Source organism: Dama dama, chromosome 4 (assembly GCF_033118175.1).
Source record: "Dama dama isolate Ldn47 chromosome 4, ASM3311817v1, whole genome shotgun sequence".
NCBI classification, from domain to species: Eukaryota; Metazoa; Chordata; class Mammalia; order Artiodactyla; family Cervidae; genus Dama; species Dama dama.
Window position 1 is genome coordinate 13,880,655 of NC_083684.1, and position 18,713 is coordinate 13,899,367.

The following is an 18,713-nucleotide window of genomic DNA, read 5'->3' on the forward strand; positions in this document are numbered from 1 at the left end:
CCCGGGGGGAGGGGATTCGCGGCGGAAGTGACGTATATTCGCCCAGCGCAACAAAGCTCAGCGCGGGAAGCGGCTCTGACTGACCGTGGTTGCCGCGTGCTCCCGACAGGCTGTGCGCGGCCACGAACCTTCCACCGGCGAGTGAGGAGCTCACAGCCCGTGAGCGTGCGGGAGGTCACGTGGCCAGGTACCGTGTCCCCTTAGGCGCCCGTCAGGCCTTAGAGTTAGAAAGCGAGGGCTCAGCTTTCCCTCAGAGAGCCAGGGCCTAGCCCTCAGCACCGTTGCCCGTGGCGCGGTTGGTTCTGTGATGACGGGTGAATGGTAGTATCCCTGGTCTCTACCCACAAGGTACCAGATGAACGAAATTGTCCCCAGACTTTGCCAACAGTCCCCAGATTGCCCTTCGCCACATAAGGACTGTGCCGGGGCAGTACAGGCCGGAAACTTCACAGTAGGCGTTTAAGCCACTTATTTGACTGGGCGGGACTAGTTTGCACCCAAGTCTTGTAGCAGCGCAGCCTGTGAAGTGGGCGTTGGCATGTTTTCTACAGATGTCAAAAATAGCCCCACGCCGTTAAATCAGCTGAGGAACTCGTTGAAGACCGTGAAGGGTCCCCGTCTCCTCCCTTCCCACTTTTGGTGCTGGTACTTCCGAGCATCCCAAGGTGCAGCCTGGAATGGGAAACTGCCCGAAATCAGGCATTCATGGTGGAACGCAACTCAGTTCTGGTCCCAAAGCCTTTCTGCTTTTAGAAGTGTAAATATTACTGCTTGAGAAATATAAGCCTTTTATACCACTGTGATTAAAAGCTGTTTGGGCTACCCTGGTGACTAAGATGGTAAAGATTCTGTCTTCAGTGCAGGAGACCCTGTTCGATCCCTGGGTTTGGAAGATCCCCTTGAGAAGGAAATGGCAACTGACTCCAGTATTCTTGCCTAGAAAAATTCCATGGACAGAGGAGCCTGGCAAGCTACAGCCCATGGGGTCTCAAGAGTCCAAGGTGATTGACATACACTATATTAATTACAAAGCCTATCAATTCTATGGAAAGACCATTTTTATGACATAAATATGACATTCTAAGACCTTAGAACAACGTACTTTTCTAGAATATGACTACTTATTAGGGTATTCTTTACCTAAAAATACACTTTTGGATCTTTTGTGTTTCATAACCTTTAATTAGTGGTATTTCTGCATACTTCTAAGAATTGTGTGAAACTGCATGCTTCATTCCACATTTTTTGTTAAAACATAAAATTTTCAATTATATTTTTTTTATGTGACTGACCCACATGGAATATCACTTCTCTAAACCAGGGATTGAACGTGGACCCTTGCAGTGAAAGCCCAGAATGATAACCACTGGGACATCAGAAGTTCCCAATCATAAATGTTAAAGGCTGTAACATCCAGATGATCAAAATACATGAAAAAAAAATGGAAAATTTTGTGCTCGCTTTGGCAGCACATATACTAAAATTGGAATAATACAGACATTAGTGTGGTCCCTGTGCAAGGATGACATGCAAATCTGTGAAGCATCCTGTTTTTTATTTAAAAAATTGTAAAGGAAAAAAACTATATAAAGTGGAAGAAAAATATAAAATTTTCTTTTGATTTTTCCCCTTAAATTCATAACTATTTTTATTTTATCCACATAATTTCATCCTAACAACACAATTTGAAAATGAAATTTAAAAAATTTTTGTAAGACTGTAAAGCTAAAACAACTAAATTTGTTTTCAGATATATAATCACCTTTATTTCTACTCACTCAGCAAATAATAGGAATGTATTCCTTGTGTTTACAAATAGTAAACAAAATAATGTTACTGAAAGTGTACAGAATGAGATATGGGGCTGTTCCTCCTCTCTCATCAATTCATGTTATCTATGGGCAAATATTACACATTACCAGAATAAGAGATTCAGTCTCAATTTTATTCATTTTTCCTCATAGATGTAAGCTGAGTGAAATAACTTGTTCATAGGAAGACACACATGAAAGGGATTTTGTCATTGCAGTGTCTCTTAACTTCAGTGGACAGTTTGGTTAGGAAGGACCTCCTTCAGTTCTGTTGAAAACAGAAAATTTGAAACCACCTGACTAGCAGGATTTGTTACCCCAGTCATTAAAGCTACATTCTCAGTTTCTGGGAAGTATACCAAATGTCTTAACTAAGATTTATTAAATGTTAATTAAACGTCTTGACTGAAAACACGTTGCCCTAAGTACATGTGGAAGTTGGAAGATGTGGCAACTGATGTGCTTCACACTAATTGTGCCTTTATACCCCTTTTAAAGGGGCTTGTAATCACCACTGAGGCTTAGCAGGTAGAAGTTTGATAGCATGACTGAGCAGAAACATAAATGGACAAGTGTGTTTAGCTAGTCATGTTTATAAAATACCGAAGTAGAAATGTAATCAAGATACAAAAGTTCTTGTAGAATAAGATCTCAGAGTTGGCAAAGGGGTGTTTTAAAAAACACCAAAATGGTGGCAGGAGGTGTACAGAAACTTTCTGCTCAGTTTTGAACCTAAATCTACCCTAAAAAAAAAGTCCACTTAAAAGGGGTGGAGGAAGTAGTCAATAGTAAAACCATGTTTATGGTAAGAAAAAAGTTCACCACAAATACAGATGTATGATTAGCTCTGAAATAATACAGTGACTGTTGAGTAATAAGGCAGTTATATACTTAGCATATTTTTAAAAACTGAAAGTGGGTGGTACCTTGACATTTTAGCAGCCCAAAAGCTGCAGAAATTCAGAAAAATTCAGAAGTTGATTATGCTGCGGTGATCTGAAGTACCAGCGTCATTTTCACACTAGCATGCTTATAGAGAGCCCTCTAGTGGTTTCTTTATTAAAACTTAAGGCTATCAACTTCAGGGAAATGAAAAAAAAGAAATTTAACCCTCAGGGTTTCCTGTTCCATTTCTTGAGTTTTATTTAGAGAGCATTATTCAAAACATGTATTAAGCTTCTCTATTAAGACCAAAATGATTCAAAGGAATGAGGTCTGAGAAACTGAATTCTTTGTTGATTTAGTCCATTTGAAGGGCCATTCAACACCTATTATTTTCAGCAGCACTGTAACAGAGAAGAGGATTGAATTGGCTCTATATTCTAAACTGTGAAAGAGCAAGTTGTGATAGTTGTTCTTTGATCCGATCCCCTTCCCCCATCAGACTCCCAATTCAGTTCAGTCATTCAGCTGTGTCCCAACTCTTTCAACCCCATGCACTGCAGCACACCAGGCTTCCCTGTCCATCACCAACTCTTGGAGCTTGCTCAAACTCATGTCCTTTGAGTCAGTGATGCCATCCAACCATCTCATCCTCTGTTGCCCCCTTCTCCTCCTGCCTTCAATCTTTCCCAGCATCAGGGTTTTTTCCAGTGAGTCAGTTCTTCGCATCATGTGTCTAAAGTGTTAGAGCTTCAGCATCAGTCCTTCCAGTGAATATTCAGGACTGATTTCCTTTAGGATTGACTGGTTTGATCTCCTTGCAGTCCAAGGGACTCTCTCAAGAATCTTCTCCAACATCACAGTTCTTCGGCACTCAGCTTTCTTTATGGTCCAAGTCTTACATCCATACATGACTACTGGAAAAACCATAGCGTTGACTAGATTCCCATTTAAATATATATATATTTGGCTATGTCACACATCTTGTGTGGTCTTAGTTCCCCAACCAGGGATTGAACCTGGGCCCCAGCAATGAAAGTGCCTAACTTTCATTGCATAGTGAGAATCCCAACCACTTGCTCTCCAGGGAATTCCCTTGTCTTTTTATAGTAACATACATTTGCTAAGGAACTGATAGTGAATCAGGAAATGTGAAAACCCTAACCATAACTTCCCAGCTTTTATCCTTTCCATCACCTCATCTGTGAAATGGCGGTAGTTATGGATATGCCCTACCGAGCTCTATCGTAAAGAACAAAGAAGGTAATACATGAGAGCACCTTTAAAACAAAATTTATTTAGACTAAGATGAGCAATTATTACTCATCCCTTTCTACTTCCAAAGCAAATAGTCAGATTATTAACAGACAGTTCAGCAGTGATAGGGCCACTGGCTTAGTCCTGGAAAGAATGCATTCATTTTGCAGAACAGGAAAGGCTTGTATGTTACTTATCTATCTACATACTCTAGGTTCTCGTGTTTGCTCTTTATTTACCAGAAGATAGTAATGCCTAAATACTTCCCTTCTCCAATTTTGGGAAAATGATAGAAGAGTTTGTTCTTGCTGTATACTATGTTGGACACAAGTTTCACTGTGTCCACTTCTATTCCCATTACTTACGTGGCTTAGCTTTCTTAAGGTTGTCATGTGCTAGGCTGGTCACAATTTCACCTTTTCTTGTTTCTACTCCACTCTTCTAATTTAGCATGACAGAAAAACAAGGTCAGTGATTTCTTTTTCAGTACATTAAAGATGATAAAAAAAATAGTACTTGATGTTATTGGGCAATTAGATCTTTGCTTAAGAAAAGCCAGATTTGTGACTAAAAGGAAACATTTTCTTGGAACTTTCTCATTGTCACAACTTAAATTTCCTTAAAAAAAAAAAAAAAAAAAAAAAGACTTCCCATAAGTTAAAATTAGCATCTTTATAAATACCAGGAAACATACTATGAAATATTAACAGCAGAACAAAATACATGATTAAGAAGTTGAATATTTTATTATTAAATTGTTTATTCTCCTGCAAGGCTGTTGCTTCACTGTATAAAAATAGCACCAGCAAACACAGTATATTGCAAAATTAAGACAGTAATATTCTTCACTGGACACTATACAACTAACAAACTTTTCTCCACTGGCAGTTATTTCTAGTGGGAAGATCATTTTGACCCAAATCCAAGGATAGCTGTAAGCAAGTTACAATGTCATATAAGGTATAAGATAACCATGTTATCCTTGAATTACATAATTTTTATAATTAGTTTTATCAGAGATAATTTCAGGAATTCTGAATATTATAACTGGAGCCTAGCCTAAAAATCACAGGATGCTGTGGAAAAGATACACAGTGTTTATCTGAAGGCATTAGAAAGTTAAGGGGTATTTTCTTCAGGAAACATTGTTACAAGTAGTTTCTTTTGCTAAAAGTTGCTTTTTAAATATCTATCCACCACTAATTTAAGACAACTATGCTAGATTAAGTTGTTTCAAAGTAGTTTATTTAGGGGTTCCATTTTCATTCCTCAATAGATTTTATGTATTTTTCATATGCTTCTTCACTCATTAGTTCATCTAGTTCTGAAGGGTTACTGAATGTCATCTTGATCAGCCAACCTGCAACCAAAAAAAGTATCATACATTCCAAATCACCTTTTAAAAGAGAAAGTCAAATTCATTCAAAAATTAAATTGAGTGCCTCAAAATTAATCTAGTATTCTTTACATAAATTTTAACCTTAAGAATTAAATTAATATTCCTTACATATAATAACTGAAAAGAACCAGAAGAAATTGTACCATCACAGATTAAGAAATCTTAGGTTGTAGTTAATAAGCATTAACAACTTTACACAGGGATCCAAATATACAGGTATATAAATAAGGAATACCAACACTGTAACTACTGAAATTAATGGCATTAGAAAGCATTAGAAGAGAGAAGTAGGTGATAGGAAATAGAAAACTACAACTTAATGCTAATTTTGCATTTTATTGGCTGTTTGACCTTACCAAAGAAATCCTTTGAGAATTTCATCTACGAAAGGGAAAAAACTGCTACTAGTTTACTTTATCACGTTATTAGGAAGATGAAAATATCAGAAAACTGAATGCAATAAATATTGTTACCACCTTTATCACAAAATGTGATTAGATGCTTTATGACTGAAGAGGTAAGCACTTTGTAATGTTTACAATGAGTCTACAACTACAATACTAAGAACCCTATAAAATTAGGCAATGCTTTTATTCACAGAGTTCTAAAACATAACCTAACCTGTGTTTTTCCTTTTTAAAGCAGAATATCTATTATAATACTAAGAAGTACAAAAAGAAATCACAATCAGTTAAAGATTGCTTTATGGTCTAGATTAAATGTTAACTGCAGCAAACAATCCTTAAAAAAATTTCCAACTTACCATCTTCATAACAAGACTTGTTGACAAGTCCTGGATTTTCTGCTAGAGCTGTATTAATTTCAGTTACTTCTCCTGATAGAGGGGAATAGAGTTCACTAGCAGCTTTCACACTTTCCAAAGCACCAAACTCCTCTAAATTGAGAAAATTAAAGAAAATATTAAATGTCAAAAGTTAGTGATCCCAAAATACAAAACAGAGAAAAGTGATCACCTCTACAGTCATGATAAAAAGATCTAAAGATCTTTAATTTAAATAAAACCATACGTTTTGTCATGTGAGATCTTCACTTATACAATTTGTAGCCTGACAACATTGCCCCATCCAAACAGCACAGTGTAACTAGAACACAAGTAGAAAACCATAGTCTTAATTGCTCAAGGGGTCAGAGGATTGAGTATGGGCCTGCCAAAGTGGAAAAGTAGTCAATATAAAGATCTCAAAATGTTCCACAGACCCACATATTGGAATTAGCAGAGAATCTCAAAATAGCTGTTATAAAATCACAGTGAGTGAATGTTTGGGGGAACACCTGCAAAAAACTAAATAATTTTAAAAATGGCCATTCTAGAACTGGAAAGCCTATCTAAAAATACTCACTAGATGGCACTAATAGTCGACTGGATACAGAAGAAAGGATCAATGAACATGAAGAAAGACCATCTAAAATGGATCTGAACTGAATGTGAATATAACATACCAGTTTGTGGGGGTAGAGCTAAAGTAGTGCTTAGAAGGAAAAAATATCTTTTGTTCAGTCACCCTGTCATGTCCGACTCTTTGCAATCCCATGGACTGCAGTGCACCAAGCCTCCCTGTCCCTCACCATCTTCTGAAGTTTGCCCGACTTCATGTCCATTACATCCATGATGCCATCCAGACATCTCATCCTCTGACACCCTATTCTTCTGCCCTCAATCCTTCCCAGCATCAGGGTCTTTTCTAATGAGTCAGCTCTTTGCATCAGATGATCAAAATACTGAAGCTGAAGCTTCAGCATCAGTTCTTCCAATTAGTATTCAGGGTTGATGATTTCCCTCAAGATTGACTGGTTTGCTCTCCTTGCTGTCCAAGGGACTTTCAGGAGCCTTCTCCAGCACCATAGTTTGAAGGCATCAATTCTCTGGTGCTCTGCCTTCTTTACAGTCCAGCTCTGACAACCTTACGTGACCACTGGGAAGCCTTGACTGTACAGAGCTTTTTTGGCAGAGTAATGACTCCGCTTTTCAACACACTGTATAGGTTTGTCATCGCTTTCCTGCCAAGAAGCAATTGTCTTCTGATTTCATGGCTGCAGTCACCATCTGCAGTGATTTTTAGAGCCCAAGAAGAAGAAATCTGTCACTACTTCCACCTTTCCCCCTTCTATTTGACATGAAGTAATGGGACCAGATGCCATGATGTTAGTTTTCAGTGTTGAGCTTCAAGCCAGCTTTTTCACTTTCCTCCTTCACTGTCACCAAGAAGCTCTTTAGTTCCTCTTTACTTTCTGCCATTTAGTGGTACATACCATTCTGTGGTATCTGCAGATCTGAGGTTGATGTTTCTCCCATCTTTTCTTTTTTTTTTTTTGACTGCACCGGGTGTTAGTTGCGATACACAGGATCTTTAGTTGCGGCATGCAAGCTCTTAGTTGTAGCATATGGGATCTAGTTTACTTGACCACGGATCAGACCCAGGCCCCCTGCATTGGGGAGCACAGAGTCTTAGACACTAGACCACCAGGGAAGTCCCCTTCCCACCTATCTTGATGCCAGCTTGTAACTCATCCAGCCCAGCATTTCTCATGATGTGCTCAGTGTATAGGTTGGTTAGACAAACAGTGATAGTAGCCAGCCCTGTCCTACTCCTTTCTCAATCTTGAACCAATCAGTTGTTCCATACAGGGTTCTAACTGTTGCTTCTTGACCTGCATACAGGTTTCTGAGGAGACAGATAAGATGGTATGGTATCACCATCTCTTTAAGAGCTTTTCACAGTTTGTTATGATCCACACAGTCAAAGCCTTTAGTGTACTCAATGAAACAGAGGTAATGGTAATACCTTTAGGTTTTATTTAAAAATAACACCTTAAAATCAATGACCTGGCTTCTAAAGATACTAGAAAATGAACAAAAGAAGGCAGTTTATAGAGAAGAGGCAGCATTCGAAGGAAGCGATGACACTTTTGATTCTTATTTTTAAAAAATGATTTTTAGGCACTTCCCTGGTGGTCCAGTGGTTAAGAATCCACGTGCAGGGGTCATGGGTTCAATCCCTGATCCAGAAAGACTCCCACATGCTGTGGAGCAACTAAGCCTGTGTGCTGCAACTACTGAGCCCATGAGCCACAACTACTGAAGCCGACACACCTAGAGCCCTTGCTTCGCAACAAGAGAAGCCACTGAATGAGAAGCCCGTGGGCTCCAGCTAGAGAGCAGCCCCTGCTGCCCACAACTAGACAAAAGCCCTTGCAGCAAATGAATACCCAGCACAACAACAACAAAAAAGAATCAAACTAGACTTTAGCTGCCATTCATCTCAAGGGAGACAGACTTTTACAGTATAGATAAAAAGTCAATTTAAGAAAAACCATGGAAACCAACATATCCACAAATTCCCAGAAGCAAGAAAACATTAAGTTGGAGGAAGAAAATAAAGCTATAAAAAAATAAATGAAATGGAAAGTAGAAAATTTAGCATAATAGAAATTCTTTCAAGAGATTGATAAAATTGGTTAGGAGCTAGCAAGACTGATGCACATTCTTTCAGAAAAAGAGGTGGAAAATAAGTTAGAAATTTCTAAACTTATTCTACGTGGCAAATAGAACAGATTCCAAAATTTGACACAGCCATTTTAAGAAAATACCAGTATCTCTCATGAACATAATGTAAAAAACAGCAAATCAAATTCAACAGTACATTTTAAAGAAACAATTCTTATACAATGACTACTAGGAATCCAAGGTTGGTTAAACAGTCAAAATGAATGTTTAATACTCAAAAATGAATTATCATTCATCACATTAACAAGAAAAACCCTTCAATCATGTCAACAGATGGAGAAAATTCAACAAAAATTCAACATCCACAAGTGATAATCTCAGCAAACTAGTTATAGAAGGGAACTACTTCATCTGATAGTAGGCATCTGTGAAAAATCCCACAGCTAAATATACCTAATAATGAAATGTTCAATCTCTGTGAACCTTGGTATAGACCTGAGTTGCCCATACCGTACCCTTTCTCAGTTCACAGTGCCCTTGATGGTGATTTTGTGGTAATCGCTAAACCAAAACAAATACCTAACATTTCAGTTTATTAAGAGATCAGGTCCAAACTACTTAGAAACTTTTTACATCCTAACAATTGAGCAGTTTAAAAAAAAATACAGAAATTGAACAAATAGAATTTTCATTCTTAATTACAATTTACAGATATACATGTGTCTGCTACATATTGCGTAACTTCTCCATCAGGGAATCAGGTCACATCAACCAATGCCCAACTTCATGCTCCACACCAACGTGTAGTACTTGCTTCAAAGATACATTACCCAAAGTAATAGAGTAAGATCCAAAATTGAAATTGTTAACTTTACTGATTCTTAGTTTGTGCTGTATCCAACAGATGTTAAAAATTAAAAATATCCCACAGCACCTCATGTTACTGTGGTATATAACCTGGGAACTATGAAGATAGACAAAGATATCTTAGAGAAGACACAATGTTTTATATATAAATATGACAAAATATTCATAAAATACATATCTGAAAAAGGTTTTGTATCTAGAATTTATAAAAGATGCCTAAAATCAATGGTAAAAAAGATAAATTAGACTTGAGACTTCACAAAGATGTGAGTGGCAAAAAGCACATGGAAAGGTGAATAATCTGTCACTAGGGAAATGCACGTTAAAGCCACAATGAGATATGTTGTACATGGAATTCTGATACTATTGGTGAGAATACAAATGGTATAACCACTTCAGCAAACACAACGGGATACCTCTGGCATAAAACGCAAATTACTGAGCACTTAATATGAATATATCTCATACTCATGACAGTAGACAAAAGAAGCCAGGCATAATATTGTCCAATTCCTTTTAAATGAAGTTAAAGAATAGGCAGAAGTAATCTATGGTGACAGAAATCAGAGAAGAGATTCTCATTTGTCAAAACTCTTTGGTTATACAGTTAAGGCCTAGATCTAGTTAAGATCTAGATCTAGGCATTTTCACCATATGTAAATTTCACATCAATTTAAAAAACACCTTTGGCAGAAAGTTTAAAGCATTCATTAGTTTAAGGAGGTTACTCAATGTATTTTTATTAATGGAAATTTTAAAATTAAGCATAAAAAAGAAAACTGATGTACAGATAAAAAGAAAGTTTAAACAAGATAAGTGATAGGGAAAGTTTAAGCAGAAAAAGATATGGCGAATATTGTCAAAGATATTTAGAAAACAGATACTTAAATTCTCTAACACTGTCATATATGTTAAGGAGCCCATGAATAATAATACATGTGGTTCCACTGCTTGACATTTATCAAGTACTAATCTCCATGGTAAAGAATCCACCTGCCAATGCAAGAGACATGAGTTCCATGCCTGGGTCAGGAAGAGGAGAAAATGGCCACCCACTCCAAGATTCTTGCCTGGAAAATCCCATGGACAGAGGAGCCTGGCGGGCCACAGTCGAAAGGGTTACAAAAGAGTTGGACACAACTTAGTGACTAAACAACAACAAATCTTATGCTGGATATTATGCTAATTTCATTTAATCTTTACAACCACTATATGAGGCAGTTATTATTATGCTAACTCACAGATGAGATCTACATTAAGTAATTCCCCCAAATCACACAGCTGATATGTTGAGGGGCCTGGATTTAAAACCAGATTCTGATTCACGAGCTCACGTTCTGATCTTCTTTACTGCCTCCAAAGAAAAACAGATTTTATTTTTTAAACTTAAGAGACTTCAGCTATATTATATCACTAATGCATCAATGTGTGGCAGGGATGGTGCTAAGAGCCATTTCCCTCTACTTCCTACCTTCCATTATAAAATATGAAAATGTGCACTATTCTCCTTATCATCATTCCTTACAGCTAGGGATGGCAATAGGACACAGACAAATTATTATTCAAGATAAAGAAAACTCATGGCATGAATCATGACACACCAAGATGAGAAAAACACTCACCTTGTTTGTTCAACTTTGTCCCAACTTCAGGCAGACTACAGTAAACAACATCTCCCAAAGCTTCCTTTAAAAAACAAAAACAAAAAAAATCTCTAAGAAATCAAATTAAACCTAGTAATTAGGAACAAGCCAAACACTTAATCCCTTTAATTCAAATAGTATATACTTTACACTTGAGGGGTCAAATTCTCTGTTTTTTCTTATAACCCTTTAAAAATGCAAAATTATTCTTACCTCAGGATTTGCAAGAAAACATGCAATCAGCTGGCCTACAGGTGGCAGTGACCCTTGTCACCAACCATATGCCCCCGAAAAGATGACTAGCTCCTTTAAGAACAAACACACTATGTGCTCCTCCACTTCTGCAATTTTACTGAGGACCTTTCTCCTACTGCATTTGCTGACTAATCAATATTGATCTCTCCATCAAGTGAGTGGGTTACAACCCCTTGTACGACTCAGGTCATCTATCACATATTGTTTTGCATGTCGTTTTCCATGTTAAATGATTTCCCCTCATAAACTTGAGGAGAGGACAATATTTATACAGTATTTCACAGAGCATTCTGTACTGGGCCTCAGGTACACAGATATGCCCACAAAGATACAGCTATCATTGATTCTCAGTACATGAGATCCCAGCATTTCTGAGGAACACAGTGTCCTCCCATCAGTTAATATCCCCTGCCCCCTCCTCTCCCCACCCCACCCAGAGGTCCAGTTGAAAAGTCACTGATCCATATCGCTATTTGGCTTCTAGTTTTCTTTACACAATATCAAACTAGAGGCTCAGTGGCAATAGTGGAATTAGTTGAGATAAACTCTAAATAAAAAGTTTATCTTTGTGTAATCTGTGCCATTCCAGGTGTTCCCTCTTCAAGTCCCCAGGTCATGTGTATATCACTATTATCCACAAAACACTAACACTCCAGCCCTTTTGCTTGCTCTGCTGCCTTAACTGCCCCAATGTGAAACAAACATTTCTCTTGAATTTATTTTTTAACTGTTAACCTTTTAATCTCTTAAAACACTATACACTTTCCTCTGTTTTCCTTTTTCCACCTATAACATGTTCTTCTAAGAGCCTTTATAAAGGGCCCAAGATACTAAGGGGCAGAATAAACAATTTTTAAAATATAAAGACAATCCAACTTAGGTGAGGGCAGACTGTTTTAAATATTTCAAGACAATCCAGTACCTGTGCAAAATTGCTGATTCCCACTGTTCCAACACCGTTTTCTGTTGTTACCCATTCGTGTTTTTCTGTGAATTTCCGCACTAAAATAAAGACCAATATTTCAGAAAAGCAGTGGCATCACTTCTTTAAAAGCATTTTTTTTTTCATATCAATGCTATCAAAAGGCAAGGCCTTCCCAGTATTTGTTTGACTTATTGACATTGTCATTCAACAGTATACTACCCAGGACAAAACAGATCTTATGAAAAGAGACATCTCAACAGTGGTATTATTTAGGCAAAGATGGCTTGATGTGAATGACTTTGGATCTTCTGGCAATTTGATTATTTGTACTGAACATTACTCAGTCTAAATCATACACACAAATACTGGAGCACATTTCAAATGTATACCTATCGATTACTGGTCTGTCTGGCAGAAAGAAATCTGTCCCTCTGAAGAAGGAGTGATGAAGTTTTGGGAGCATAAAGATTGCTCATAAATGATTTAACCTAAAAAATAATGTGCCTCTTTAGGTAGAGCTGTGTCAGGAATAAAACTGACCTTGAACAATTATAACTTGACTAAGTTCTTGATTCTACTTTAACTGAATTCAAGTCAGCCCTTGAATAAAGTGGCTACCATCATTATGAGAAGCAAATTATACCATCAGAACTCAGTTGTCACCTCAGAGTTACGACATTAACCCATAGAAAGGCAAGCTCTGCTCAACATTCACTGGACAGGCTAGCCCTTGGCTTTATAACCTGCTTCTTTTCAAACACAAAGATAGCCAAACTACTCAAAGATTCCTGGAACAAAAACCTACCAAAATTTGAGTGATGTGAAAAAAATCACATAGGAATTAATCGTACTTGCTTAGAAGAAGAAAATTTTTTATAAAGCATATCTTCTTAAATATATACCACATTCTGAAGTGAGGCTGTTTTCCAAAAGTACAGAAATTAATATGAAAATAGCTCATTAATTTCAATACTGTTTTAAAAGTATTGCTAGTTCACTCTTACCACAACCCAAAAGATAACTGTACTTAAAACATTAAACTCTCTTGATTACACAGCTCTGATACATAGCAGAATGTAAATAAAAAGTATTAATTTCCACCCCCATCATTAAATAACTTGAATATCATACTCCTCAGTGGAAGAGGTTGCAAAATCTCACAAAGTCAGTTGCTTCGCTCCACTTCAAATTACTGAATGCTTCAAGTCAATTTGATGTTTCCCTAAGGTTAAGGTTTGTTTGTACTTAGTGTTCTGACTGCAACCCACTCTCCCCACTGCCTTTTCTTGACTTTCAGATCTCAGCTTAGAAACTCTTCCTGCCAGCAGCCTTATCTAGCTCTCCAAGCCTGGGTTCCTGGGCTGTCCAGCCTGCTCCCCCAGCACTCTGCAGCTCTCCCACCAACACATTCACGGCACTTAACATGCTACAGATACAGTCCTTCTGTCACCTTCCCCCGGGAGTAGACCAAGCACAAAGCAAGCAAGAGCAGGGTGTATTGCATTTGTAGCCCCAGTTCTAAACACTGTCCTTGGCATATAGTAAGCACTCAAAAGTTGGAGGGAAGTAATAAAGTGTAAGAGGATTCTGAGTAAAATATCTAGTATATAGTTATCTGGCTACAGCACTCAATTCTCCCTAACATTCTGTGACATTCTCTAGAACTGGCAGTTTAAACTAATACACCTTTTTATAGAAAGGACTGGACAACCATAAATACGACTTCTCTGAGACTTCCTGACCTTGGTCTTGCCATCTTGCCTAACTGTAAAGATAATCTTGAAGAACAAGAGTACTCAACATTCAATTTTAGCAACTGAGCAACCACAGTTTAGAGGAAAAGGCAGCAACATTGCTAAGCTAAATGCACCCAGGTCCTGTTGGCCTGAAAGGCCATTAAGTCTTTATACCAGGACACTCAGTTTAGGCTAAAAACAATGATTGGTACAATTCTCCTTTAACCCCTGGCCCAATGGGGAAAAAAGTGAACAGGAGATTAGGTAAATAGTTACTTTCTTCTGAGTCTTGAAAACAATGGGTTTCAGCCCCCAGAAAATAAAGTGTTTTGAGTAATTTATGAGAACTTTGCATTTTCCCCCTTTCAAAGTCACTGAATCAAATATACTAACATTTGATCAATTTTCTATTTTATTCTATACACTAATATTTAATAAGTAACATTATCAAGTACTATGTATCAGACTATATGTACAGCAGTTAAACATTGTTTCATTTCATCCAACAAGTCTGTAAAGCAGGGATTATCATTTCCATTTTTCCAGCGAGGGAAACAGAAGTGACCACCCAAGATCCCATAGAGACGAAGTGTCAAAATTTGGAACTCAAGTCTCTAGTATTGAAAACTCAGGTGTTCAACCAGATCATGGCTATTGATATCTTGGGCAATATTTAACTAGTTAACAGGACAATGTAAAAAAGTAATACTGAACTAACCAAAAAAACATAGGCTTGAAAGTCAATTATCTGAGAAATGCTTTTCCCTTATATTCAAATTAGTAATGTACTGATGTATGGAAATTAGTAATGTACCGATATGTACCACCAACAGATCTGAGAGATTACGGTGGGGGGTGGGGGGTGGGGAAGAGATAAGTAAGCTTCGTTATGCTTGACTTTGAACTAAATTTATCAACTTTTCCAGTCCCAAACAGGTTTCTAAAACAACGAACTTAATGAGACAACAGCCACCAGACCTGTGCTCCGTGTAAGTAAGGAGCCGGAGTTCGCGAAGAGGTGCACTGAGCGACTCACGTATTGGTGCATGAAGTACAACAGTTTTTCCTCGGCGTTATCTTGTGATAAAGTAGCACAGATGGCCAAGATACGTACGGGCAAGTCTCCCCGTTACTTCAAGCCCGTGTATGTAAGGCCTCGTTCCAGCCCAACACACATTCACGACTATACTTTATATACGACGATACAGACTTTAGCAGAACGTCCTCTGTGGAACCCGGGAGACTTTATCGCACTGCTTTAGGAAATAACTGTCTGCAAAATTATGCTAGCTTTAGCTGGGAAAACTAGATCCAGTTCTTTAAGTTTCCATGAATGCTCTTGCTTTACTTTTACTTCAGAATTTACAGTGACGATATGTATAGCAAAGTAAAGCCTATTACTTGTCCTCACTCTTAGGGTGCACGATGCTCACAAATGCGAGGAACCTAAGGTCACGAAGGAGTTCAGCGACCCTGCTCGTGTCTGCAGCAGCGAGCGGCCGACGCTCCTGCCAGAACCACCCCGGATACGGCGGCCGCGCGTGTCTTCAGTCTCCCCGCCCCCTCGCCCCGGCTCCCAACACGCAGGACAAAGGCTGCGGGGCCGTCCAAGCAGCTCAGGGAGATAGCAAGGCCCCGCAACACGGGATCCCAGCAACAAAAAGCGCACACAGAGGTCGCCTCGCTGGACCCGGGCGGCCCGCGGCCGAGGACCCGAGGTAAGGATCAAGGCCCAGCCCCTTTCCCCCAAGGCAGCCCGGCTCGGCCCACGTGCCAGCCCGCACTTACCCGACAGCAGAGCAGGGCCGGTGCGCAGTGCCCGGACTGCACCCGCCCGCAGTCCCCATGGCCGCGGCGAGCAGGACGCGCTGGGTGCAGAGATGGCGCGCAGGCTGCCGACCGCGGCCCGCACGCTCCGCACCGCTTGCAGCGCCATGTTCGCACGGGTGCAGAGGGTCTCGGCGCGGCACCTAGAGCACCCCGGCCGGCGGGGGTGGGGCGGGGTGGGGCGGGGCGTGGCGGGGCGGCCCCGGGCCGGAGCGAGCCGGAGCGAGCTGGCTGGACCGGGGGCGCGGGGGCGGGGCCCCGGGAGGGGCGGGGCCTGACAGGGCCGCACGCGGGAGGGGCGTGGACGCTCGGAAAGCCCTGAGGCCCGGAAGGGGCGGTGGCGAGGGGCGGGGACTGGTTCGTGGGCTAGGCGGGCCAGGCTGAGTTGGGCAGGGCGTCGGGGGCTGGGCTTCCCGGGAGTGGGGTGGAACCACGCGTTCAGGCGGTGCTTCTGGGCGAGTGAAAGCTGTAGGTCTGCATTTGTGACCTCCAAGACCCACCCGGGCTGTAAGAGGGGCTCCAGGCAGGAGTGGTGCTCTTGGGTCCTCGGGAAGGCAGGGTGCTCCCAGTCCTGTTAAAAGATGAGGTCCCCACCTTATAAAGAGGATCAAGGTCACCCAGAGCAGTACTCATAGCAGATCCAAAGAATCATTCCAGCCAAAGTTGGTTGTTGGGCACTGGCCAAAGGCGCGCTAACACAAGTGCAGTTTCTCTTTGACTTTTTGAAATATTGAAAACTTTATTACTTTGCATATTCCCAAAACCCCACAGTCTCCACAGAGGGGAGAAACCGAATCATGAAGCTCATAGAGGGGCAAGGACTTGTTGAAGGCTCAGGAGTGGCTTCTGGTGGAGTCTCTACTGCAGGAGCTACTGCAGTAGCAGTCAAAAGGCAGAATTGAGACCCAACATGATCAACTCCTTACTCAATCAGCCCTGTGACTAAAACTTTAGGAGAAAAGCAGAAGACATGTCTCACCCAATCCAAGGAGACAGAAAATTAGGTTTGGGGAAAGCCCTCACCTTTAACACAGATTTTGTGGAGTGGGCAAGAATCAGCAAAGAAACACTGGAGCAAGAAACACCTGAATCTCCACACTGTCAGTATTACAGGGTATACCTTGAAGTATATGCGTGTATGAGTATATGTGCGAATATGTGTGTGTGTGTGTGTGTTTGGGAGACCCAAATGTTGAACTGAGATTCTGCCTCACTTACAAAACTGGGGATGTCAGCACATCTGTGCAGTGGTTTGCAGGGGCTGTCATGCTCCTCTGAGTAGTCTTTTCCTCTGAGTACGTCTTAGCCATTCACTGAGCCTTTGTTATGTGCCTGGGACCGTACAGGCACTATCTTTGTAATCCTCACCAAACCCCTACTGGTGGGTATTATACTCATTTCACAGGTGAAGAGCTGGAGGCTTGGAAAGGTTAACTAATTTTCCCAGGAGTGGAATGAGGAAGACATTCCATGGCTTAAGCATACTGCCTGGCAGTAGCAGAACTTGCTCTTCAGTCCAATTTGCACTCAACTGCTCTTAAACTCAGTTCTACTTGCCACTGTTTGGGATGCTGACTGATTCACAGTGCTGTATTCTAAACTCCAGATCTTGGTTAATGTCCATAATATCAGTGTTTTGTTTTTATTGTTTTGTTGCAAGTCACTGCAGCATAATGCAAGCCATGCCCTAAAATATTTATTCCCAGCTTCAATAACTCATTTGATACAAAGAATAGGTTCACTTATCAATCTGTGAGCTATGTCATGGGCCCTTATGCCAAAGCAGTAGGAAGTGTGTCTTTTTTTTTTTTTAATGTAACAAACATTGAGGATTAAACATTTTTTTTCCATCTGATTATCTTTGTAGCATCCATGGCTTGATATGTGAAAGGTCATGTCATTACATCATTGGTACAGGCACCTGAAAATTCAGGTGGTTGTTTCTTTCAGGTGTCTCAAAGGGGTCTGCTCATCTCCTTGTGCAGATATATTTATTTCCCTCGCAGAAATATAATGGAAGAAGTTTACAACTTGATATTTACAGTCAATAGAGAAGTGGAGAATAGTTGGAAAAAGAAATGAAGAATTTATAACTAATTCAGATCTTAGAACTTTTCCTGTTTAAAACACAGTCTGTGTTTGGGTTGATTTCTGTGCCATATTTTCAGAAGACATGTGTACACTTTGCTATGAGTTATCTGATGAGTATCTGCAAATATAGCTCATGACAAAATACATAATGGATGATGGGTTTTGGGGTGGATAGAAGATAAATCCCCCAAGGTCTTATGTGCATTGTCATGTTATGTGTCTCTTTGTTTGTAAAGGATCCTGGCTTTTTATTGTCTGTAGTAGGGTGGGATCCTGGTTCAGCCGTCATAAAAGGAAATTTAGGCTCTTATCCAGATAGAAGGTGGGCAGTAGTTCAGCTTCATGGTTACACTAGCTGTTTAAAGACCTCATCAAGTATGCATGTTCCTTTCATCTTTCTGCTCTGCCATCTTCAGACTGTACCCCGTGGTCTCAAGGTAGCTGTCAGAGTTCCAGCAGTCTTACACCAGACAGTGTCCAGCAGCCCTCGAACTTATCTCTTTTTATTACCAAACTGACCTTTCCCAGAAGTGTCCCAGAGACCTCTTTTCAAA

The 18,713-nt window shown here is 40.0% G+C and overlaps 1 protein-coding gene, 1 long non-coding RNA gene and 1 other non-coding gene across 3 annotated transcripts in view; 2 read left to right on the forward strand and 1 right to left on the reverse strand.

Moving 5' to 3' along the window:
* The first annotated feature begins 57 nt into the window (after window positions 1–57).
* The window catches only part of LOC133053746 (uncharacterized), a 62,442-nt gene continuing 43,786 nt past the window's right edge, over window positions 58–18,713 (forward strand). The window contains exons 1-4 of the long non-coding RNA XR_009692311.1: window positions 58–187; window positions 859–1,001; window positions 15,168–15,230; window positions 15,659–15,959. This is a non-coding gene — a long non-coding RNA (uncharacterized LOC133053746). The remainder of the gene's footprint in view (window positions 188–858; window positions 1,002–15,167; window positions 15,231–15,658; window positions 15,960–18,713) is intronic.
* Window positions 1,454–1,557, forward strand: LOC133055301 (U6 spliceosomal RNA). Its single transcript, XR_009692599.1, has one exon. It is a non-coding gene; the product is annotated as a U6 spliceosomal RNA (small nuclear RNA).
* Window positions 5,170–16,183, reverse strand: GCSH (glycine cleavage system protein H). Its single transcript, XM_061138240.1, has 5 exons — window positions 16,030–16,183; window positions 12,503–12,582; window positions 11,305–11,368; window positions 6,113–6,244; window positions 5,170–5,310 (listed from the first exon to the last, which is right to left on the reverse strand). Exons 1-5 carry the CDS (start codon window positions 16,175–16,177, stop codon window positions 5,213–5,215), a joined length of 522 nt encoding a protein of 173 aa, XP_060994223.1. The 5' UTR covers window positions 16,178–16,183; the 3' UTR covers window positions 5,170–5,212.